Genomic DNA, 24,714 nt, shown 5'->3' on the forward strand with positions numbered 1-24,714 from the left:
TGTTTAGTTCCCAAAAACTTTTTCCAAAAACATCATATCGAATCTTTGAACATCTAAATGAAGCATTACATATATATATTAAAACTAATTATACAATTATGGAGGAAATCGTGAGACGAATCTTTTGAGCCTAATTAGGACGTGATTAGCTATAAGTGCTACAATAACCAACAAGTGCTAATGACGGATTAATTAGACTCGAAAGATTTGTCTTGTGGTTTCCAGGCGGAATCTAAAATTTGTTTTGTAATTAGACTACGTTTAATACTTCAAATATGTGTCCAAAAATTTGATGTGATGTTTTGCAATTTTTTTTGCAATTTAAACAAGGCCATAGTGTGTTGTGTGTTGTTTAGGCCGATCAGTTTTTTTCAAGTAGAGAGAGGTGGATCACCTATTAAGGGAGGAGGTGTTCAATGGCTAGGGCATGATGTTTGATATTTGATCTAACTCCTTATTCCTAAAAAATCACATGATCCTTTCAATGCATCGGAGAGTTGTATAACCCTAAGGACCCGAAGACTCCTTTTGAACACATGATTCTATTAATACCAAAATTTGGTAAAATTATTTTCAAAATATGTGAATAGGAAAAAAGGATCAGAGTGCCTATCAACCAAAATCATATGGATTGGAGAAATACAAGAAAACTATAGGAATAAAATCGATAAATAGACGAATATGTAGAGATATGGGTAGACTATAAAAATGTCAAATAAAATATTTTTTCTACTACGTAAACCAGTAAAATGAAGAACAATACGAGTAGGCTATATCTCTCAACGATTTGGCTCGACATGTCTTATGTTCTTGAGTGGATTGTTCGATCTCCTTCCCTAGTAGGAGGCCTTGTATTTATACCATGGGATACGCTTTCTCCAATTAAAACTCAGGACATCCTGGTCGTATACAAGTAGGATAATCTTGTTTATACATTGATCGGACTACTCGGTAATCTTAGTTATCAGATTATCTTTTGTCCTTCTGTACCCATATCCATGACTAGTGATTGTCTTCCGTATAATATTAGATTTACAGTATTCTCAATGTTTATCTCTATGACTATAAGCTATGGTGTATCTAATACTATGACAACTGTTAGGATAGTTATTTTACTGTTTTTGTCATGCTTATCGCTATGCTAAGTATCAATAATGATCACTAAAGACATATTCGACTCGACAACATGTAAAAGTGGATATTACATATTTGAAACACCTAGAAAATCATCAGCAAGTCTACGAGTACTCCAAACTGAAGAGAATCACTTGTCCCTAAGGGCATGTACTTGCTAGCTCTTTGTTTCAGCTGATTAAACATACGCAAAACAAGAAATGTAGTAGTTTTTAAATTTTCTTTAAAACAACTTCTACATAAAAAAAATTATATGAAACATACCATTTTTTTATTTGAAAACATGCTTCATATAACAGTGAGCAGCCAATGACGTGCGCGAGTTTCTGCAGCGATAAAACGTACCCCTATCCCTTGCTTCTTTCTATAACACAAATCTCTGTCACGATTCAGGGTGGATCGCCACTACAGCACGCTAGGTTGACGAAAGAAAAACTTCGCGCTGCCTGAAAAGCCACCCAATCCAATTCGTATAGATATCACTAGATGAGACCGCCTGCGACTGTGAGACGCGGCAAGCCTGAATGCTGAGGCAGCTGCAAGCCACGGCCCACGGAGAGGAACGGAGCCACGGACCGTTACCGGGTTCCCGGGTCGCGGAAGCAACGACCGGGACCAGCCACTAACCGTTACCGGGTTCCCGGGTCGAGGAATCCGCCTAGCCGGACCCGGTTTCCTCCTCCCCTCTCCAACGTGCGAGCCGTGAGCCTGCGCCGGGCCGGGCCCACTCCACGTCACCCGTGTATATCATCAGCACGGGGGCGAGGCGACCACCTGCTCCCGTCCCCCGTGCGCTAGAGCCTCGTGCACCGGTCTCCTACCCGACATGGTGGGCCCCACGAGACAGTGACTAGACACCGGGTGCACGGGGGAGCGCGACGCGACGCGAACGCTTCCTCCTCTATGCGCAGTGGCATGGCGCGTAAATACGAGCGATCTGGGAGCCCAAAGCTTTTACAGGTACAAGACGAGCCCCCGCACCCTCTCCTCTCCCTCTCTCTCTTCCCTTTCTTCTTCCCTCCCTCCCTCCCTCGCGCAGCAGCAGCGGGCGGCGCGGCGCGGCGCGACGCGACGCCGAGTGGCGCATCCTCCCGTCCCGTCCCGTGATTTGGCTGCCTCTTCGCCGCCCGTGGCAGGGGGAGGGGAGGCATGGGAAACGCGAGCGGGCGGGAGGAGGACCCCGCCGGGGAGGGCGACGTCGAGGACTCGGGCGGGGACTCGTCCGTCCGGTCCTCGGAGCGCGGCTTCCCTCCGTACGGCGGAGCGGGCAACAACGTGCGGCGCGCGTGCTCGGTGGGCGTCGTCGGGGGCGGCGGGGGCGCCGGATCGCCGCCCGGGAGCCCCGGCCGCTCCCTCTCGCCGCGGATGTTCGTGCCCCAGGTCAGATCACGAGATCCCACGCCCTCTCCTCCGTTTGGTGGCTCGTCCGGTTGGCCCGGTGGTTTTTTTTTTTCTGGACGCGTAGTTTGCCGGGGATGTGGGTCGGGGTGATGTGGAGGGTTCGACTGATTAGGTTGGTCTGGCTAGGGTCCAATGCGGGGACTGCTTGTGATCTGGAGGTGTGCAGGTGTCTCGATGTTATCAGAATTCACTTGTATTTGATGTTACTCCTTATATAGATGAACTGTTTGATCTCTGTGCGATAACAGGCTGAAGCATGTACCGTCACGGGATGCCGTTTATCTGATTTGGATAATTAGGTGCCTGCTTGCTAGTTTATATGACTATTTGTGACTACAATGTAGCAGAGAGATCTCCTTCAATTTAGTGTTACTCAATCATGCTCACAGGCTGTGATTTGTTATTTCTCTGTGGTAAATCATTTGAGATTAGATTTCTTTGTAAACTGTGCAGCCCAACAGGGAGCCATGGACGCTTCACTGTGCACAGATTGTAGTGTCTTAGTCTTGTAATTGAGGGACAAATTGTTTTATTTGTAATTCTGGTACATGCTTACAAACGAAATGATTATTTCTACAATTATCAACTATTCCTTGTGTTATGATTAATTTAGATTTTGTAACGTTAATGAGGGAAGTTAGTGGTGGGAATGATGTTTCAGTGGGTTCATCTCAACTGGTTTACTCTAAGCTTTCCTTTTGCATATTGCATATCTGATTTATGGATATTATTTAAGTTACCATTTATAGTACTATCAGATAACAGCAATACATATTTGGTTATTTCCAAATGAAATGAGCTTGGTTTGTACATTCCTATGTTAACTTTTGTTTAAAAAATCAATGTTGTATTTTTGTTAGGTTGGGGCCTGGCTACAAAATGTATACTTCTCTAATACCACAGGTAGATTAGATTGATTTTTAAGTTCACCTTCCTTCAACTTTCCTAAAGTACAATCTGTTGTTCCTGAAGATGGATAGAAACCTGAGTTCTTTTAATGATGCATTTCGTTGTGTTCATTTTACCCTTTAAATCTAAATCTCTGGTCCAAAACATATCTATTTTCAGCCCACTCATCTATTCATGTGAAGCAGTGAAATATTGGTAGCATGTCCCTCCTCTCATGAGTGCAACATTTTGCAGCACCCATACACAAACAAAATGCTTGATCATATGAAATGATTTCTTACTGTTGCGGTTCATAAAACACTGCTAAGGTTTAAACTAGATCTATGAAACTTCTTTAAAAACTTTAAATCCAATATCAATATATAATAACCAGTAAAGGCAACTAAGATGGTCTATTTATTGTTGCTGTAGTCATTTGTATTGAACAACAAATGCTGCTATTTAAATTCCCTTGGATTACTGAATGCTGTCAGAGTGTCACTATTTTAATTACTATGATGATTTCATATCAGTAGCATATGAGCAGCATTGCTGGTTACAGATCAACAGATTAGGTTATGATTGACTGCCCCAAATAAGTAAAATATTTAGTCTTACCTAGAGTGAGTGAATCCTTTTTCTTTTCCCTTCTTTTGACTGAAGTCTTTCTTCTTTTCCTTGAAACTAGCAAAATATCCATGCTTTGCTATGGAACTATATTACAAAATGTTATAGGATTTTTTTATCAACTATACTAAATACTAATATCACTTGTTTGAACTAAATATGGATATGGACTATTCCATAATATCAGAAAATATCATGAGCTAATTTACAAAAGAACTGTAGAAAGCAGTGGGTGGCACCACTAGAGACATTTAAAGTAGTATGGAAATATATTACAAAGCGTTATAGGATTTTTTTATCAACTATACTAAATACTAATATCACTTGTTTGAACCAAATATAGATATGGACTATTTCATAATATCAAAAAATACCATGGGCTAATTTGCAAAAGAACTGTAGAAAGCAGTGAAGTGGCAGATTCACTGCCACCAGCAGTAGGGACATTTAAAGTAGTATAGAAAATAGTTCTGCATAGTTCTTTCTTTTTATCTATTTCGTCATGACATAACAGGCTAATAGCAGTCCACTCCCTTGCTTCATTTAATAAAGACCAAAATTATGTGAAAACCCCAGATTTCTTATTAAATTCTCTGTTATTTTTGAATTGCTTTCAAAATTCTTTTGCTGCTAATCGGGCTGTTTCTGTTCTAATTGTTGGGCGAATGCAATGTTATCTGATCGTCCGATTAATCGCGATTAATCGGGCTGATCGGTCCCCTGACCTCGATCAGGGCATTCTAAACGATCAGGCCGATCAGGTTTCTGATCGTCCGATTAATCGGCGATCAGGGGCGATCAATCGGCCGATCAGATGCTCCAAACGATCAGAATGTTTTGGGACAGCCTGAAAAATCTTTTGTCACTTAGAATTTTAGTTGGACCGGCCCATTATTTGTAGGGTTTCTTTCTCTCAAAGCTAAGTACCATCTAACCCTCAAATAATATCTCTATTGTTGCATATTATGGTGTACATTAAATAGTATATAGAATTATTATGTTCCGGTAAATATGCCGCACTACTGTACCGATCAGCCTCGATTAATCAGACTGATCGACGATTAATCGTCCTGATTGGTGCCATGGCGATCAGGTCCGATCGGCCGATCAGACAACATTGGGCGAATGTCGGTTCAACTTATTTGCTATACTAGCAACAGTGGTCTTTCTTGGTGTATTTTCATAAAATATGTATTTTATATTCTTATGCAAACTCTGGATTTATATTCTTATGTTTCTGTATTTTTTATTTATGTTTTTTCTGCAAATTGGACTAGTCTGTTCAGTTGTTGGGAAATCATATTTCAATTCATTTTCCTCTCATGGTGCTATGGTTCTGACTTCAACAGGTTATATTATTTCATTCTTATGGCTTCTGTAGTATGTAATGCAGATTCTTTTGAATGCAATGGCTGTAGATCATAGCTTGTAGGACGATGCTTGTCATACAATAGTATTTTATTTTTGGACAAGCTTATATCTTGAGTGCATATATTCCAGACCATTTTTAGGAAAACTGAACATATCCATTGGATAGTATTTGCTATAGTTTTTAGTAACTCGTGCAAATCACACCATGACCAAATAGAGTTATCAACACTGATGGTTCTGGGCATGCAATTGGGTTCAACTACTAGGCAGTGCTGCATGCTAGTCATTTGTTAAGAGTCTCTACGCATCTCCTTGCTCCAAAACTCTCTGGTATACTATTATCCAAAGTGGCGGATCTATAAGTTTTCTACAGCCTGGGCAAACACGTGTGTTTGATTTTAGACATTGTTGAACACGGAAAAGGCAAAGCCATCCTAATGGGGTGATCGGTCAGTGAGCCCGGGCAGCAGACCAGGGTTGCCAGGCCTTAGATCTGCCTTTGGTCCAACATAAATATCGTCATTTGTTTTGTTCAGAATGGTTAGTTTGCTTTAATGTGTTGGTATAAACTTTGTCAGCATATTGACTACTACTGTATTGCAGACACCTGTGCCTCCACTCCAAAGAGCAGCTGATATAACTCCAGTGTTCAACCGGATACTAATGAATGAACAAGAAGAAGACTTTGATGGCCCCCCTCAAAAGGAAATTCCTGCCTTGATCGTGTGGACGCTTGGAGGAAAGAATGTATCTGTTGAAGGATCCTGGGATAACTGGAAATCAAGGTACAGCAATTAACTATATTATTCCCTTTTGGTAAAAGAGTACTTTCAGAATGTACCAAACTTGTTTCTCATAGTGTTTATATATACGTTTCAGGAAACCCATGCAGAAATCTGGGAAAGATCATTCGCTTCTGTTGATACTTCCATCGGGAGTTTACCGTTACAGATTTGTTGTAGATGGAGAAAGGAGATGTCTTCCTGATCTTCCTTGTGAAACTGATATCATGGGCAATGCTGTTAACCTTCTAGATGTTCATGTGAGTATTGTTCTTTTGCACTGGAGATCTGAATTATGGCCACGGACAACAGAAAAGGCTTGTTTGGCTATGAAACTGATAGTTCCAATCATTTGTTATGCCTTTTAAATCCATGGATCAGGTTAGAAACAATAAAATAAATGAAAAGGCACTAGGTAGTTTTTGGGCTGAGCACCCAAATGCCCAGTTCTATGAAGTTCTTTTCTGATTCATGTGTAACAGCTTTTGATAAACACCTTAATTTTGTTGTTGGTTGAAATATCTGCACTTGCAACACATAGAATTTTACATAATTTCATTAGCCACTGTTATTTTAGATGAGTCACTGTTCTTTCGAAACAAGTAAATTACTACCTCTGCCCCCAAGAGACTTCATTTATATAAAGTCCTTTTGGCACGGAGGCAGAATGACTTCACCAGGTAATAAGGAATGCAGAATGACTATCTCTGATGACACTTAACAGTGCAATATAGAACTCTTTCATGACATCTTCCTATTTTGCCCCTAAAGTTATGTGTTGTGTTGTTAATGGTGTTATCGTATATGCAGGATTTTGTCCCTGAAAGTGTTGAGAGTGTAGCAGAATTTGAGCCTCCCCCATCCCCCGATTCTAGCTACAATTTCCAGGCACCTGAGGAAAAGGACTTCTCAAAAGAGCCACCTTCTCTTCCATCCCAGCTCCATCTCGGTGTTCTTAACTCACAGAACTCGGAAGAAAGTTGTGCACGGCCCCAGCACATAGTCCTCAACCACCTCTTCATCGAGAAAGGCTGGGGCGCCCATCCACTGGTGGCCCTTGGTTTAACCCACAGGTTTGAGTCCAAATATGTAACCGTCGTCCTGTATAAGCCCATTGAACGATAACGTAGTCACCCCATGAAGTGGAAGTTAGCTTGACAACTCACTGCGGAACCAGCAACGTCGATGCCTCGCTTCCTGTAAAAGCACTTCAGGTTCAGGAGTATTTCCGATAACTTGCAGGAACTTTGGTTGGTGTTGTACATGATGTATCATCATGATGTCTGGCCTCCTGGTCTGTTTACCTCAGAGGGGCCAAAGCATCCTGAGTTTTTACATATCAGCATTTCGTTGTTCTCGATGCTCAAGGTATGAAATGTGTAGAAAATACCACTTAGAACCGTGGAAATCCACGAAATCATAGGTGCCAGAGTTAGATCTTGTGATCCATAGATTCTTAATTATTTTGAACGATCCTGTTGTTTGTTCTTATATGTAATAAAAACAGAGTTGCTCATTTACTAATGTGTGATTGTGTGATTTTTCCGACCTAATGTTGTCAGGCTCAAAAGGCAACTGAATTGTTCGCGCTGTCATTCCGTGCAGCTCAGCTGGAATGCTCTGCAGCTTGGTCACTTCGTCAGCTGCTGTTGTAAGAGCAAAAGGAAAAAAAATAATAGTGCGATCAAATTTGTGCACGCACGCACGACTGCACGAGCAAAGAAAGGATACGAGCGATGGGCGGTGACACTTCCCAGTTCCCCCCACCTGTCATGCCTCTAGAACCGCTACTTGCAGAAGCGTGGCAGTTTTGGTTTGGTTCAATCAACTGGGAATTCTAGAAGGGAACTCTAGAAGGCGTGCCTGCAGACGGCGCACCACCGGTGTTGGGAAACAGTTGGCGACGGTAAAAGCACCAGAAAAGGGGAGGCAATGATGGTAAGAAGTGTCAACTCTCTCCAGTCTCTCGCATCTACGGCCCCCTCCACGATGCTCCTGCTCCATGCTGGTGCCCCTCCCACGTACAGTGCCACGGTGAAAAAAGGGCAGCAGCGGGAGCGCATCCACGTGGGGGTGGTAACCAAGGAGTCCAGCCGCGGCAGAGGCAGAGCAACCCAACCCAATCGATTGGAGTCGCAGACAGAGATGTCAATGGGGAATTACCGTCGGGGATCAACACCTCGTTCCCGTCTCCGTGAAGATAAATTTTTCCCGTCCCCGTCCTCGCGAAACATCACGGGATTTATATTGAACTCATCCCCGATCACTACGAGGATTTTTTCACCGTGGTTTTTCCCGTGGCTGTCGGGCGGCCAACGTGGTGGGGAGCGCGCGTTGGGGGTTGGCCGTCGGCCGGAGAGGCAACAGACCGCCAGTGGCGCGGCGGCCAACGTGACGGTGGGGGAGGGGGAGCGTCGGGCGGGGAGGCAGCGCCGCGGCGGTTGGCCGGCACGGTGGGTGTCGGTCGTCGGTGGATAGTGACGGGCGGCCGGGCGGAAGCGCAGGACAGCGTGCTGGGGCGGCGAGTGGGGGGCTGGCGCGGCGGGGGGCGGCGAGTAGGAGGACAGCCGGTGCGGCGGCCAGCTAGCGCTTCGCCCTCCCTGCCTTGGGCGTCGGCCGTCGGGCGGGACTGCACGTCCGGCGTCGGGCGGGACTGCACGTCCGGCGTCGGGCGGGAGCGCATGCTGGCACGGTGGGGCGGCGAGTGGGGGGCCGGCGCGGCGAGAGGCTGCAAGTAGGAGGGCGGCCAGCACGGCGACCGGCCGGTGCGTTGGCCTCCCTACCTCCCTGGCGCCACTGGATGGGTTGGGTGTAGGCATGCAGCCGGTGGAGACGGGAGTCTAGGGTTAGGTTTAGCCTTATATACTGTGTCTTCTGGGCTTTAATTCTTTGGACCAAACTATATAAATAAAGTCTATATTACGCCCCTCTGATAGTACATACAGGTTCCCGCGGGGAACGGGGCGCCATCCCCGACAGGGATGAATTTGCTATCATTTCCATTTCCATGGATACTAAAATTTAACCATCCACATTCTCTAATAGATAAATTCACCACATAGAATCGAGTATCGGGTCTCCGTCGTCACCTCTAGTCGCACACGATCATTTTAGCGTCCCCGCAGTGGCTGGCTGGCGGCACGCCCATCAATGATGCCTGTCTCCTCACGCCCTCCGTCTGCCGCACTGCCCCGGCCTGTCTCGAGCGCACGCACAGTGCACCCGTCCTCGCGCTCTCTCCCACCACGCTCTGTGCTATCCTCTTCCTCTCCTCTCCTCTCCTCTCCTTTGCTCCATCTCTTTCACCATGATTTGGTCCGGCCCACCGTGGCGCGCGGGGGCTGAATGAACCACGTACAAATAACTCGGTCGGCAGGGGCCCCTCGACCGCGCGCTCGCTGTCGCCATCGGTCGGGTCGCCACTCGCCATCTCCTCTCTCTCCCTGTGCGCGCGTGTGCTGCTGCTCCCCGGGCCGCGACGAACGCGGCGGTACGTACGCGGCTAGTACCAGGTTGGTGTAGCGTAGTGTAGGTGTAGCGCAACGGGAGCAGCGTGCAGCGTGGCGCCAAGGCAGCGGTGAAAACTTGTTTCTGGTGGTTCCTCGCGCCGCGCCTTCTGCGTCGAAAAGGTTTGCGGATTTGTTGTGGTCTCACGCCTTCTCACTTTTCAAGCGAAAATCTCGCCGTGAGTAGGTGCTCTAAAAATCACAAAAAGCGAATAGTGACATGCCGCTCTCTACGCTGCAATTATTGGTGCGCTCCTCGTTCTGGCAACAAATTACCGTCGGCGTTTCATATGAGCAAGTAATAGTAGGTGGCAAGTGGGCTAAATGCTTATTTAAAAGAAAGAGAGAAGAGTATAGAGAAGAGAAGTGAGCTGTAATCTTAAAGCAGGTACAATAGCAGGCTATAAGCTAGCTATAAACATACTTTAACTAGATAAGAGTAGAGAGAAGAGAGGTGGACTACTAATTTGTAGCCAGCTACACATAGGTTCTAAGACAAAATGTGTGTATGACATGTGAGACCATGTATTGATGTTTTGTATGTAACTATTGTATAAATTGACTATTAGATTGACTATAGATGAATTAGAGCCAGTAGTTGGCTATACTATTGAACTTGCTCTTATAGTCAGCTTGAGTACAAGAACCAAAAAGCTATATAAAAAAGACATGTGAATCCTATATTAATAATAAAGAGCTAACTCCTACTTCATATGAGTAGGATAAAAAAAGACTAAAAAAAGTCTTATAGCCAACTTATTGGCTATATTATTAGCCTTGTTCTAAGGTTTTAGAACCGGGTAGCCGTACTTGAGATAGATATGTTTTACCACTACTGGATTATTAGATTATGATATATTGTCCCTGTTTTAAAATGTAAATGGTTTAATATTATTTAGCAAAATATATGATAATATACTATGGCATTTCTTAATAATTGAAAATGGATAAGAGCAAGAGGTTATCTGGAGATAAATAAAATGAATTTAGAATGAAAAATAATTGATGTAATAAATAGTACTGTGAATAGGATTAAAAACCTTATATTTTGGTAAAGATTAAAAAACTAAAAGTAACAACATTTTAGAATACATGGAGCAGTAATGATTAACGTCTTACCATCTAGTCAACACGTACGTTGTCCGATATATTATAGCCGTCGATCTGAATGTTTGGAAGATCTCAAGCGACCAATGAACTCGGTTGTTAGAGCAAGTTCAATAGTATAGCCGACTAATAACTTTAATTTATATATAGTCAATTTATATAATAGTTATCTACAAAGCATATAATATTATATTCCACTGTTATACACACTGTGTCTTAGAGTCCATGCTACAGCTGACTATAAATCCGTAGTTCACTGGTCTTCTCTTTTATCTTCTTAAAATATATGTATAGTCGGCTTATAACTTGCTATTGCACCTGCTCTAAGCGGGCTATCCCATGAACTCAGATATAAACTATTTGAGGTTCTTGCTCGAGTTGACCCACTTATCCTTATAATCATCACTCCTGTATGGTTGCCCGACTGCCTTCGATCGTCTCCTCTATATGCCCCATGCTAGATTGCTGGCCACTAGAGCACATCTGCACATGTCCTCCAACTTCCATGCTAATCAGTATAGGTCCAATATGTAAAGGGAGTGCAAACCAGAGCACACCTCTGTTAAGCATGCCCTCATAGTATATCATTATTGATATTTCTACCGTTATAGATTGTATATATCTCGTAGCCGATCAGTCGCTCGACAATCAACAATAATGCAATCAAATATACAGAATGAAACACCAAACCATTGAAACGGATAAATAGAGACATCATTGAGTTTTCTCGCATCTTTTCATAACCTTTTTCTACAAAAACCTAATGTTGATAATACCTCTCCCAGACCCCCCCCCCCCCCACCCCGAACCGTGAAACCATACAAACCAATTACCCACCCGGCCACCCCTGCTGCTTTGGATAATAGATAATGCAATTGTATTTTCGAAAGACACATCGAGCCATATATGGAACATAACCTGAGGTTATTAGATATGCACGAATTTTAGAAGAATTTCTTATGAAACAGTTTAATTCCTTCTAAATTGATGTAAAATTCCTCCAATAAGCCCTTAAATTTAACACTTTTATTTTTTAAAATGATTTCTTATAAAATTTATTTTCAAACTAGAACTTTTGGTGTGGCGGAAGAATACTATAATGTCAAATTTATTTCGCCATGATATGCGAGTTGACATAACAAAATATTCAGATTTTAAAATATGTTTCATAGGGTTTAGTTCTAAAATTAATAATAAGAAAGATCTAGTTTGATCAAGCTATCAAAAAATTGTAGATTTATAAGCGTGTATCACAAAACATACATATTTAACACCAATCAATTTGTAAACCAATATATTTAAGTCATTGTAGTGTAAAACTAAAAAACTATAACTTGCTAACTTAAAAATAAGAAAAGACTAGTGGAACTCCAAAGCATGTGGTTCATTATAACTTTACAACCAAATATGTAGTTTTATGATAAAATACACTACAACTATAGTTTTGTGATATACAATGTTAAATGCATAGTTTTATAGTAATTTATTTAAAATACCTATAGTTTTATGAAATTTATTCTTTAAAAACAAGAAATAAAATCCAATTTCATGCATGATAAATGTTTTTGCAAGTCCACGCGTTAATTACAACGGTTAATTACCTCTGGTAGTACTCCAACATCAGAGCCATACAACGGTTATCACTGTTAGTTTAACTGACCAAGCTGAGAGAGCGTCCAGCGAAGGAATCGTTCGGCAGCTCGCCCGACATGTCTGTTGCGCTAACAGGGCCGTTACCACCGAGCGCTACCGGACAGGCGGCTCGTCCCTCGCCCGCTGCCGCTGGACGCTTGCTGCCGCGCTCGACTCGCGCCCCCAGGCGCGCTCACGCCAGCACGTATAGTACTCCTACTAGCTTACTAGCTTTCCGTCTGGCCGGCCGGACTCGCCCGCGGGCACGGCCACGGGCTACCTAGCTCGGTACTACGCACGCACGCACGCATCCATCCATCCATCGCCCTCCGCCTCTCGCCCGGCGGCGCAGAACGACCCGACCCGCACGCACCCACCACCCGCGCGTAAACCGCCGCCCGCCGAATCGCTCGCTCTTACAGGTGCCACGCGCTGCCGCCTACTTCCTCCCTCCGTCTTTAAAAAAATCAATTCTTTTATTTTGGTATCCAACGGTTGACCATTTGTTTTATTTAAAAAAATTAAAATATTTTAATCACATTTAAAATACTATTTATAATTTATTATCTAATAAAAATAAAAAATTTAATCATAAATTTTTATAATAAAATAAAGAGTCAAACATCATAAGAAAAAAAAATATTGATTTATTTAAGGACGGAACGAGTACAACAAGTATGCGGGGGACTACGAGTGCGCGCCTGTGCTGCAACGCCAACGGCGCCATGCACGCGGCGGCATAACCGCGGTACCGCTGGGCGGCGGCGGCGCTATGCGCGACGTGACGCCGCGCACGTACCGTGCGTACGCGTGTGGTGCCACGGGCACGGTGTGTGAACCACCGGTGTTGGCGTGTTGCCCAGCCTGCCCGCCACGGCCGCTCGATCGCTCCGTCCGGTGCGGCGCGGTGCCGTACCGGTACGGTTGCCGGTCCAAGGCCTAGGATTCGTTCGACCTCGGAGTGATGGAGAGGGGGCTTTTCTTTTCTGCATGCACAGCCAGGCCAGCCGCGGCCTCTTTTGCTTTTACCCACTGTACCGTATCCATTCCTCCGTCTCTCCTCGTTAAATGCGGCCGGTGCGAGCTTGCTGCTGCAATCCTGGCCTTTTCCTCGCGCACAAAAGCATCGCAACACACACATGATCAAAGCTAGCTGAAGCACTTATCAGTAGTACGTACTACGTACTGGGATTAGAGCGCGGTAGCTAATGTGTAATCCCCAAAAGGGGAGTACTACGTAGCTATATATGAGCATAGCCGGTCTAACTTGAGTTACTGGCGCAGAAAGGAAGCTTGAGGGAAATCGTATGTATACGCAATATCCTGTTAATTACAGCCCGAGGCTTCCATCAAAGTAGACCGGGCCTAATCTACATACTTCATATACTTCCTGAGAAGGTGTAAACTTGAAGCTAAAGCAAAGGAAAAAGAACTGCATATGCCTCATCATCCATGCGGCAGGCTCGGTCGATTAGTAGTAACTAGTACTCCTAACCAATGTGTAGCGAGTGACTCGTGTAATTTCGCCAGCCGGGGCCCCGGCCGGGCAGACCCATGAATTATTCCAAGACACCACTCACGTAAAATCCTGGAACAAATATACCACTGCCAAGTAGTTGTTGCAAAGTTCCACGGATCGACGCACATGATTGCGATCATTATTCCTTAATCTCCACACTAGCTAGGCCCTCCATTAATCAAGTCTGCGTGCAGTAACACCCCCCCTGCTCCCTGTCCTGTTAAATTAATGTCACCTTAATTAATTAACTATTACTCCAGCTGCCTTCACTGCGCTTGCCTGGTGTGCAACGTGAATGCAGCAGCTGCCGCTGCCTTCAAGCTAGTATAGCAAAAGAGGCTAAGCTAGCTGCCACACTGCGGCAGAGTGCAGTTTAACTCGGATACACCCCTCCCCCACTTCGCCCAGCTTTTGTCCCGTCTCTACTAACGCCGACGAATACCGGAGTTGCCCTTCGCATTATTGTGATCGTGCCGGGGAGCAGCGGGGGTGATTGGGTCATTGTGGATCGCTCCACGCGCGGATTATAATGCCCACCCACGCGGCCACGCTGCGCTTCGCTTGAACGTTGGCGGCGGCGAGAGGAAGCGGGGGAGCTAGTGCGATGCAGCCGCCGGAGGCGATGGGCGCGTCATCGTCCGCGTCCGGTGCCCCGCGTCGGCGGAGCATCGGGTGCATGGCCGGCCTCCTCCGCCTGCTCTCCCCGTACCACCGTAGTCATCAACGGAAGCGCCTCACCGCCAAGAATGCCGCTCCGGTTGTCTGCACTCCGCCGCCGTCTCCACCGCCCGTCAAGAAGAAACTGCCGGTGGTGGCGACGCCTTCGCCTTCGCAGGGACAGCAGGCGCCGCAGATGCATCCAGCGCCGACTGCGCTCCGGCGACGGCGGTCCTGCGACGCGCCGCGGAGCCCGACGATCGCGCCTGAGCACCGCCGGGCCAGCTGCGACAGCCCCCGGCCGACGCCACCGGCCATTGTCGCCCGCCTGATGGGCCTGGAGGAGTCCGCGCCGCCTTCTCCCGCCGCGACGACGCCGCGGCCATTCCCGACTAAACCCCCTCCCCCTCCCCCGGAGACCGCGGCAGAGAAGCGGCGGAAGCTGCTGGGCGCACTAGAGAAGTGCGACGAGGACCTCAAGACGCTGCGGCGGATCATCGCCGCCGTCCGCGCCGCCGAGATGCAGGCAGCCGCCGCGTCCGACGTCCCGACGCCAGAAGCCACAGACAAGGGATCATACGACCAGTGGAAGGACGGCCGTGACGCCGATCCCTCGCCGTCGCCGTCGCCGTCACCGCAGAAGCCGCGGTCCGAGGAGCATTACCCGAGTCCTGACTCCGTGCTGGACGCCATCACCTCCCCGAGATTCCCATGCAGGAAGCGGTCGTCTCCTTGCACGGATCTCGATGCAGATCGCAAGCTCAGCAGCGGTATTGCCACCGTCGGATCGAAGATCGTGAAGCCCTCGCGCACGCTTGTTTTCTCGGGTACGTTCACTATGGTGATACTGCTGACGTATACATTTCGTAAAGTACTCCATCAAGTTAGCCGATCTACCAAAGTACTGCAATTAGTGACAAGTCAACATACTTATGTAGGTGACTATTGCAAGATCAGACCATGCAACGAGTTGCACGCCGTCGCCATGTACCACCACCCGGTAGTGGCCATCGAGGCCATACCAAGGTGGATGCCGCCTCTGCTCCCGTCGTCGGAGATCATCAGCTGGCGGCACCGGCGGCGGTGGGGCCTCGAGGCGGCGGCATCCGGGCGGAGCCGCGCGATGGCAGAGAGCGTGGGGGAGGTGTGGGGGCAGGGCGCCGACGAGGAGCGGCACGAGGCCGGGCGTGTGGGCGCGGCGTTGGAGCGCGCCATCCTGCACGACCTGGTCGGAGACGTCGTCGCGGAGCTGCTGACGCAGCCTCCGCCGCACCCGTCCTCGTCCGGCCATGGCGCCGGCGCCGCCATGTGCAGGAAGAGGCTGGTCTTCTGAGCATATGCACGCACCTAGCTAGCTACAATGTGGGGAATGGAATTGAATCGCTACAGCTACAGCTACAGCTAGCGCGCGTGCGAGATCTCCATCTCCATGGGTGTCAGCCACTGACAAGCCCCATGATCCGGCTCATCATACTCGCCTTGAAAGAAAGGATTCGCGACGCATTTGGCGTACGCCGTTGTAGGTGGAGCGCAATAAAAGTGACGCAAAGCTTTCAGAAAATATGGGAACGGCCCCCTGTCACTACCACTGTCCCTAGTCCCCACCGATCGAAGAGGCGACTGCCCAGCAAGCAAGTACTCCTATGCGGCTATACGCACAACAATATTCCAGCTAGAATGTTTAAGCTAGCTGCCATGGTCGTGATAATTAGTTGACCTGCAATAATTGGAGTGATCAGGAATATTACATGGGAGTTAGCATGCTTTAGTACCATTCGATGAATGGTACAGTACAGTTTTGTCTGGATTTCTGAATGTTCAATGGAGATTATCGGTATATATACCTTTCTGATTTTGCAAGGATGCTTTCTTCCCTCGGTAATCCTCAAATACACGGATAAATCCAGAGTAGTATCATATGATGGATGTGTGAGCATGGCTAGCTTGGCATAGTCCAAGAAACTCGAAAAATGAATACTCCACTTCATTTATACTATTGCCTCTGTTCTAAAAAAATCACTTTTAGCTTCTCTTATTTATTCAAAAATATTTTGTTTATTAAGCAATTATTATATCGCGGTTCAGAAAAGTTTGAAAAAAGCGTTAGAATTGAACAATTTAGGAGACAAATATATCGGAATTTTAAAAAATGCTATGTTCTTATTTGTAGGAGATATGTTCAAATGATATCATTTCGGCATGGAGAAAGGAGCAGGGGGAGTACTCCTGTTCTTTGTTTGTGAATTAAACTTGCTCATTCTGTTTTAAATTATAAGTATTTTTAAAATTTTAATCTTTTACCGAAATATAAGAACTTTTGGTATTATTTGCAGGACTCTTTATCCCATAAATTACTTTTTATTTAAGATTCTTCTCAATTTATCCCCATGTACCCTTGTACATCCATCCATTCATTGTTTATTAAAAAATATTATAGTTTTTTTCTCTAAACTTAATTCTTACTTAAATAACATAAAAATACTTGGGAAGTACTAAAATATACGGGGTACTTTTACTTGCAGATTCCGAAGAAAAGAAAAGGGAGATGCCTGGAATTTAGTGTTGGCAACTGATAGCTAGGGGCATGGCAGGGCTAGGCCAGCTGATTGAATATCCTGTACCTATGGCCTGGCTTGCGCTAGACTCTGCTCCATGCTTGCCACGAGCTTTTGCGATAACTTTGCACGATGTCCTCCTATTCAGGGACCAAATATTTACCGTGCCATTGCCTCCAAAAACAGCTAGTAGTACTGGCATTATGCTTGTATATCGTCGACTCGTCGTATGGTGCAGCAAGCGGCCAACCGATGCACTGGCGTACTACTGTTTTGACTGCTTGCCTCGACAACTTTCTGAATGAACATGACAAATGGGTTGAGCTACAATGTTTTTTTTTTAAAAAAAATCATGAACATGACAGATAAGCTGAACAACAATGGTTAAATGCCTGGGTGCTGTTACTATTGCATCTCAATATATTAGGTTGTCTTCCATCTTGATGCAAAGGATGTTAGTTATTAGGACTCTTATGGAACAAATGAATTTGGCGGGAATTTTGAGAGATTAGATTTCTATGAAAAAAAATCGACATGGCCCTTTGGAACAAAGAAAATCCTGCTCCAAATTCCTTTGAAATTCCCTAGGAATACCTCAAATTTATAAATTTAGAGAATTTCAATGTAAGGTCCAACCTCTTAAAAATTTTCTTTCTGTGTACCTCTCTCTATTATTCCTGTGTTTTTTCTACACTCAATCCAAATGATTATTCTATAGTGCTCCAATGTTTTTTCAGTCCATAGGATTCAAGGTGACAGTACAGGTGATAGCGCGCTCTAATGTATTTTTACTATTCTTATTGTATTTTTTAGAACCATGCATTGGAAAGAAGACTTAGTTCTGTTATTATTGCCTTTCAATATACTCACTCAATCCTAAATTATAATCATTTCCAGGATTAAAGTTTTATGCCACAGTATAATCATTTCTGCACTGGTTTTCATGATTTCCATCATTCCAATGACTCCAGAGTCAAGCAAATATTTAGTTAGAGAATATAACTAAATATTCTCCAGAGTCAACTTAGTGCTATCTCCAGAGTCAAACAAGTGATTAAAAGTGACTTTTAACATCTGCTCGGTCTATGCCAAATATCCTATAAATGTTTATATTTTGGGTAGACAAAGCACTAGGTTGTCTTTCATATCGATGGAAGGGTTAGACGTTAGTAGTTAAACTTGAGCATTCTCTTAAGGAAAACTTTAGCGCACAAACGTTCTTCATACTCAGATAGTGCTTCCTTCGTCCCATGATATAAAACTTTTAGGGTTTGTTCTAAACTTCTTTTAAGTTTGATCAACTTGATAGCAAAACGTAGCAACACTTTGAATATAAAATTAATGTACTTAAAAAATATATTCAATGATGGATTTAATAGAATTAATTTAATGATGTAAATGTTGCAACATTTCTTATAAAGTTGGCAAAAGTTGAAAAACAAAACTCAAAATCATTTTATAATATATACAGGAGGAAACTATGTAGCTGCTACTACTGAGGACGTGAGGAGGTAGGATTTTCCACAATGATTTGTTGATTCGAAGAACATTTAGAACTTGTTGAGTTGCCTTCACCAATTTTTTAAAGAGATGTAGGAAGTGTAAATACTGCAATTTCTGGTGGGCAGCAAGATATTGAGTTCATGCCTTGAGGGGACACTAAGAAATTGCCAGCTTTGCCCGAAATCTGAATGCCTACAGACTACAGTAGTACAGTTAGACTGACAAAGTATACGGATTCACTAGTCACTACTGAATAAAACAAGCAAAATTGTGCGGGAGAGCTCCTCTTTGTCGTGACTCACTTTGGTCAGAAAACTCAAAACACGCACCCATATCACAGAATTTGCCCAGCATGGCGTCTCAGTTCTCACAACATTTGCATGTACAACTCAGCTCCAATCGGTTCTTTCCGAGCAAAAGACAAGTGATCCCCCTCACATTTCGTGCAACGCAGTAGAGCCTTAAAGAAACAAAAGTTAAAGGGAAAAAAATAACATTGAAAGCGAAAGTGAGTCGTTCAGTCGAGCCCAGTCCGAGGCTAGATCTGGGCCCATTTACAACGGTGAAGAAGAAAGACGGTGAAGAGTCTTTCGCCGAAGAAAGCTACTGGGATCGCCGTGTTGCCCATTTTACTCGCTGCTTTCGCCGTGCTCCCCTGCCTGGCTGCCATGATTGATGGCAGCGGTGCGATCTGCCTGCATATATAATCTCGCCTTGACCAGATCCCAATCCTTAGCTCCCTGCTGATCATGCCGGACCATCACCAAGCAATCCAAAATCCTCTCCCCCAGGCTTTTCCCAAAGAAAGGTGAAAGGAAGCAAAGCAAGCGACTGCCTTTAGCGACCTCATGTTTCCCGAAACGGTTTTGCTGTAAATACATCGCGTGATTTTTCAAATGTAACCACATTACGCCTATAATATAATTTCTGTGTAATTAATATAATTTCAGTATAACTAGCATGTAATTCCAATGTAACTAACACCAAATTATAAGCATTTAGCATGTAATTCTAATGTAACTAGCACTAAGCTATGAATTCTTTTATTGCATCCTACATGTTATTTATATATTAGTTACATTTATAACTCCGTGCTAGTGCAATTATATATACCTTATAACTAGCATGATTTATATATATAATAGATTGTGCTACAGTTACCAACTCCCGCCACAAATATTTATCATTTTAGATAAAGATTTAGTCAAATTTCTAAAATTTTGATAGCTTTTTGTTATATTAAATTTATAAAATTAAATAAGTTTATGATATCATAACATTAGCTTTAAAGGAAATTATTTTGTATTTAAGAAATAATTAATGGTTGAAATTTAAAAAGTTTAACCAAATCTTTCCCAAAACAACCTATACTATTGGTTGGAGGGAGAATATCCGTGTGATTTTTAATCGCACGATTGATATATAGGCACTTCTCCGAGACTGAGGATGCACGAAGTTTGAAGCTACAAACTGATTTACTCAAAACTACTGCTGTACTGGGCTGGATTAACACACTGGCCCAGGACCCATCAAGCTAGGCCGGATGAACACGATGATGGCCCATCGTCCATCAAAACAATATAGTAGTACGAGTACTATTCACGGTCATGTAGGTGACGTGGCATCGACCGGATTCGCGGCACTGAATAATTTTTCAAAAGTGGAAAAGAAAAATCACCACTCCGCGTCCAGACCGCGTCCGGGGTAGCACGGTAATCTCACGCGTCCTGGAAAACTGACACAGGGCCGGTCCCTCTTTTGGAAGTCGTGGGCAGGTTGACTGTACCACATGGCGGCACGTTCCCGGAATTCACGGACCTGCCCCTCGCCGTTGCACCGTGTGACCGAAATGTCCTCGGCAAGTTGCCGTGTGACCTGCTCGCTCTGATTTAAATGCCACATCAAAACTATAGACTGCCTGGTGCAATGGTGACATGCACGTAAGTCCTAGAGCATCATCAGTTTTTGCCAAAGTTTCCTTTTGATAATGTAAAAGTCTCTTGCAAGTTTTTTTACAAATAAAGATATAAGTATATAACTACAATATAATTATGATGTAATTATATTATAACAACTTGTACACAAGTGATCAAACACATATGTTTTTTACCCTTCGTACAAATCTTGAGGCGATATGTATTTTTTCTATCCTCATAAATATTTCAATATGATTTGATGATTATAAATTAAAAGCTACACTATATAGTTGTAATAGAATTGTCTATGATATTAGACTTGAAAGTTTTTTTTTTGTCCTAATCACTTACGACAGCTTTTTAGCTGTTCATTTGTTTTCCTGAATATGAAGAATCACATGTCCATGGAAAGGACACACGAAGAGCACCATGCAGTATAGGTACATACCATTATATCACATCATAAATAATATGCTTCATTCATCAAAAACACATTATTTCAAACCTACCTAAAAAAAATAAGTACAAAACAACAAAGATTATAATACAATTTGTTTTTCAAAACCCTAACATATTTGTCTTATGCTTTTTAAAATGTCAATACAATAATTATTTAAAAATAAAGTGTTTTTAGGATAAATGAAAGAGACTAACAACAAACCCACACACAAGTCGACGTTGTCACATGCATGGCTTGTTCAACACCAGGCCGCTCCGCTCCGATCCATCTCGTCCTCCTCCCGGATGAGCCAGCGATCGATCGACCGAACCGACCGACCCCCCGCGCGCGTCGCGTCGTCGTGGACCGCATGCCATGTCGCAGTCGGTGGAATCACCCCCGGCCGGCTGCACGTTGCCAACCGCAACGCCAACGCGTCCGTCCAGCCTGTGCCAACGAGACGAGGCATATGGAAAGTACAGCCGCGCGTATCATGCACCAGCGCACGACCGATTGATTGGTGATTTGGTGTTTCGTTGGGCGATCGAGAGAGAGAGAGAAGGGGGGAGGGGTAGTCTGGGGAATTCGCGGGTCGCGACGTTAACGGGAGGCGTGGACGGCGGAACGGGCCGGTCGGGGAGCGGCCCGGCGGGTATAAAGCCCGGCGAAATTCCCCGGACGCGAGGCCACAGATCGCTCCCAGCCTCTCCCCCTCCGACGGTCGCGTCGTCTCGCCTCGACCCCACCCCGCGTCTCGCGCTCGGCTGCGGCAACCGAAGGAAGAGGAGCCAGCGCTAAGCTCCGGCAGGCATGGCGGACCAGCTCACCGACGACCAGATCGCCGAGTTCAAGGAGGCCTTCAGCCTCTTCGACAAGGACGGCGACGGTAAAAGAAACACGCCTCTTCCGAAGCTATTTCCCCTGTTATTGCTGCTCCTGTTAATCAGATAGGCGTGTCGTGGTAGCAGAATATCATGCGCGTTCTTCGCTTGTGAAAACCGAACGAATCTTGCATCCTGTGCAGTACATAATGTAAAGATCTCGCGTTATGCTTAATCTGAAAAAAAAGGAAAATACTCCGGTAATTTTACCGTGCTGTAGAGGTTATTGGGGTAAATCAAATTAAATTAGCAGTGGTGTTTTTTCTTATGTTAAAACTGCAACTGTTGCGATGCGCTGCACGCCGTGGCATGTCAAGATGGGGACCCTTTGTGTTCTCTGCTTTTGCCATTGTATCGCGGGTCCGGATCCCTTAGATCTGACCCCAGCGTGCATAAATTTTGCAAACGTAGAGGACCAGAAATCGATTATTATCATAGTAGATCTGTAGTAATGGAGATTGAGAACTGTTTAGGTGCTGAATAGAGCTGTTCATGTTCAGATTATAAGTGTTGATCAGGATTTGGCTTGACAAATTTTAAGAGTGTATTTTGATATCTGTCTGAATTCCTCTTCATGAAGAGCATGCTTTTGTGCGGATCAAGTGAATTGTTTACTTCTCTGCAAAATTAAAAAAAGGATTGTTTAGTATTTATCATTAAACCTGGACGATCATAGTTTAATTGTCATGACTCACGCTCGACATGTTAATTGACCGGATCGGATGCACTTTGATCCGTTCCTTCATTGTTTTTGGCTGGAAATGTTAATTAATACTAGTTTAACAGTCACTAGTGATGTGGATTTGATCTGAAATACGTCTATGATGTCACATTGGGCAGGTTGCATCACAACCAAGGAGCTGGGAACCGTGATGCGTTCGCTGGGGCAGAACCCAACGGAGGCCGAGCTCCAGGACATGATCAACGAGGTGGACGCCGATGGCAACGGCACCATCGACTTCCCGGAGTTCCTCAACCTGATGGCCCGCAAGATGAAGGACACTGACTCGGAGGAGGAGCTCAAGGAGGCGTTCAGGGTGTTCGACAAGGACCAGAACGGCTTCATCTCCGCCGCGGAGCTCCGCCACGTCATGACCAACCTCGGCGAGAAGCTGACCGACGAGGAGGTCGATGAGATGATCCGTGAGGCCGACGTCGACGGCGATGGCCAGATCAACTACGAGGAGTTCGTCAAGGTCATGATGGCCAAGTGAGCCGCCTCTGCCGACGACGGCATAGTACCCCCGGGAGGAGGAAACCGTGCATTGCCGTATTAGTAAGGGATGCAACCCTGGTTTCCCTCGTCTTCCCTGATGAAGAAAACCGAATCGTACTAGCTGTAGTTGCTGAACATTGCTATTGCTATCTCTCCAGTCTCCTGTGTGCCATGGAACTTCCTTGCTTGGTTTTCTGTGTGAATCTGTTAAGGCTTGCTCCGATCTCTCCGAACCCTGAATTGAATTGCAGTTGAGTCCGTCTTTTTGTAGCACTGTTTTTTGTTCGTCAGATCTGCTCGGATCATTTTAGCATCATCCATCAATGAACAGGCAGCTGCTTTCCATTGTCCTTATCCTTTGGCATTTTGTTTTGGCTGAAAAGTCAGGTCGCATGTGAAGCATCTCCGAGTTGCTGGTTTGCTAAAAGTTCGGCCGGGTTTCAGTTGGACCAGGAAGTCAGGGCCTCGGCTGGTTGTGGTTGGTAGGTGGTTCTGAAATTGCGATTCGTTTTGGAGATGTGTTTGTGCAGACGGCGTCTCTGACCGACCTCTCGTTGGAGTGGCTATCCTTTTCGTCAGAGGGGGCGGCCTGCTACTTGCTCGCGCTGTCGTCTTGGCTACTTCTCTAATTTTTTTTTAAAAAAACATTATATTGAATCTTTGGACACTTAAATAAAGTATTAAACATAGATGAACCAAAAAACTAATTGCATAGTTACGAAAGAAATCTTGAGATGAATCTTTTAAGCCTAATTAGTCTATGATTAGCCATAAGTGCTACAGTAACCAACATGTGCTAATGACGGATTAATTAGGCTTAAAAGATTCTTCTCACGGTTTGTAGGCTAGCCGTGAAATTCGTTTTTTCATTCGTGTCTTTAAACCCCTTCCGACATCCGGTCAAATATTTAACGTGATACTTTTTCTAAAAATTTTCTCCATAACACCGGCTAAAGTGTTGGTGTTGGCAACTTGGCTGAGACTCGTTCAACTGGTGCCGCGAGCACGTGGTTTTGGTAAAACTTGGATGCGAACGAACAGAGGGGGATTGGTCTGCGAACAGCGCGCGTCGGCCCAAGTGAAACCAATACGCTCGTTGGGCTACAGATCTCACGCCCAATTGACCTATGGATAGCACGAGAAACGGAGGGGGGACTCGACGCGTTGGTCGGGATCGGGATAGGGACGCGCAGCCGCGCCGGCTGCCGGCAACTGGGCCGCCCTACGCACGGACGAAACGTAGTAGCGTTTCGGCTGGTTCGCGTTGCGTGGCGGAGAGGCCGGCCGAGGTGCCGGCGCCGACCGTGGTGGACGCCGGCGGGGCTCGCCGAGTGCGCGCGCCACGGCTCGCGTGGTGGCCGTGCGCGCGGCGCGCGGGGAGGCATGGTTGCGCCACCGCGTCATCTCGTCTGCATGCTTCCTTATCGTTACATAGGTAGTAGCAAATCTTTCTCAAATTTCATCGCAAAACTAGCACACAATATCATCCATCCCTTCATGGCATACTACTTTTTTTGTTGCCGGGTTGGCCGAAAGGGCGACCAACCAATTTCACTAAAGATTGGAAACAAAAACGTGAC

At 45.2% G+C, this 24,714-nt stretch overlaps 3 protein-coding genes across 3 annotated transcripts; all 3 read left to right on the forward strand.

Moving 5' to 3' along the window:
- Window positions 1–2,163: 2,163 nt before the first annotated feature.
- Window positions 2,164–7,726, forward strand: LOC102709062 (SNF1-related protein kinase regulatory subunit beta-1-like). Its single transcript, XM_006649933.3, has 4 exons — window positions 2,164–2,514; window positions 6,025–6,206; window positions 6,301–6,463; window positions 7,014–7,726. Exons 1-4 carry the CDS (start codon window positions 2,284–2,286, stop codon window positions 7,326–7,328), a joined length of 891 nt encoding a protein of 296 aa, XP_006649996.3. The 5' UTR covers window positions 2,164–2,283; the 3' UTR covers window positions 7,329–7,726.
- Window positions 7,727–14,548: 6,822 nt separating this feature from the next.
- LOC107303898 (serine/arginine repetitive matrix protein 1-like) lies at window positions 14,549–16,476 on the forward strand. Its single transcript, XM_015835181.2, has 2 exons — window positions 14,549–15,451; window positions 15,563–16,476. The coding sequence occupies exons 1-2, from the start codon at window positions 14,572–14,574 to the stop codon at window positions 15,955–15,957; spliced, it is 1,275 nt and encodes a 424-aa protein (XP_015690667.2). The 5' UTR covers window positions 14,549–14,571; the 3' UTR covers window positions 15,958–16,476.
- Window positions 16,477–21,704: 5,228 nt separating this feature from the next.
- On the forward strand, window positions 21,705–23,485 carry LOC102709348 (calmodulin-1). The gene is made up of 2 exons (XM_006649934.3): window positions 21,705–21,923; window positions 22,759–23,485. The coding sequence occupies exons 1-2, from the start codon at window positions 21,848–21,850 to the stop codon at window positions 23,130–23,132; spliced, it is 450 nt and encodes a 149-aa protein (XP_006649997.1). The 5' UTR covers window positions 21,705–21,847; the 3' UTR covers window positions 23,133–23,485.
- Window positions 23,486–24,714: the final 1,229 nt, after the last annotated feature.

Source organism: Oryza brachyantha, chromosome 3 (genome assembly GCF_000231095.2).
Source record: "Oryza brachyantha chromosome 3, ObraRS2, whole genome shotgun sequence".
Classification (NCBI taxonomy): Eukaryota; Viridiplantae; Streptophyta; class Magnoliopsida; order Poales; family Poaceae; genus Oryza; species Oryza brachyantha.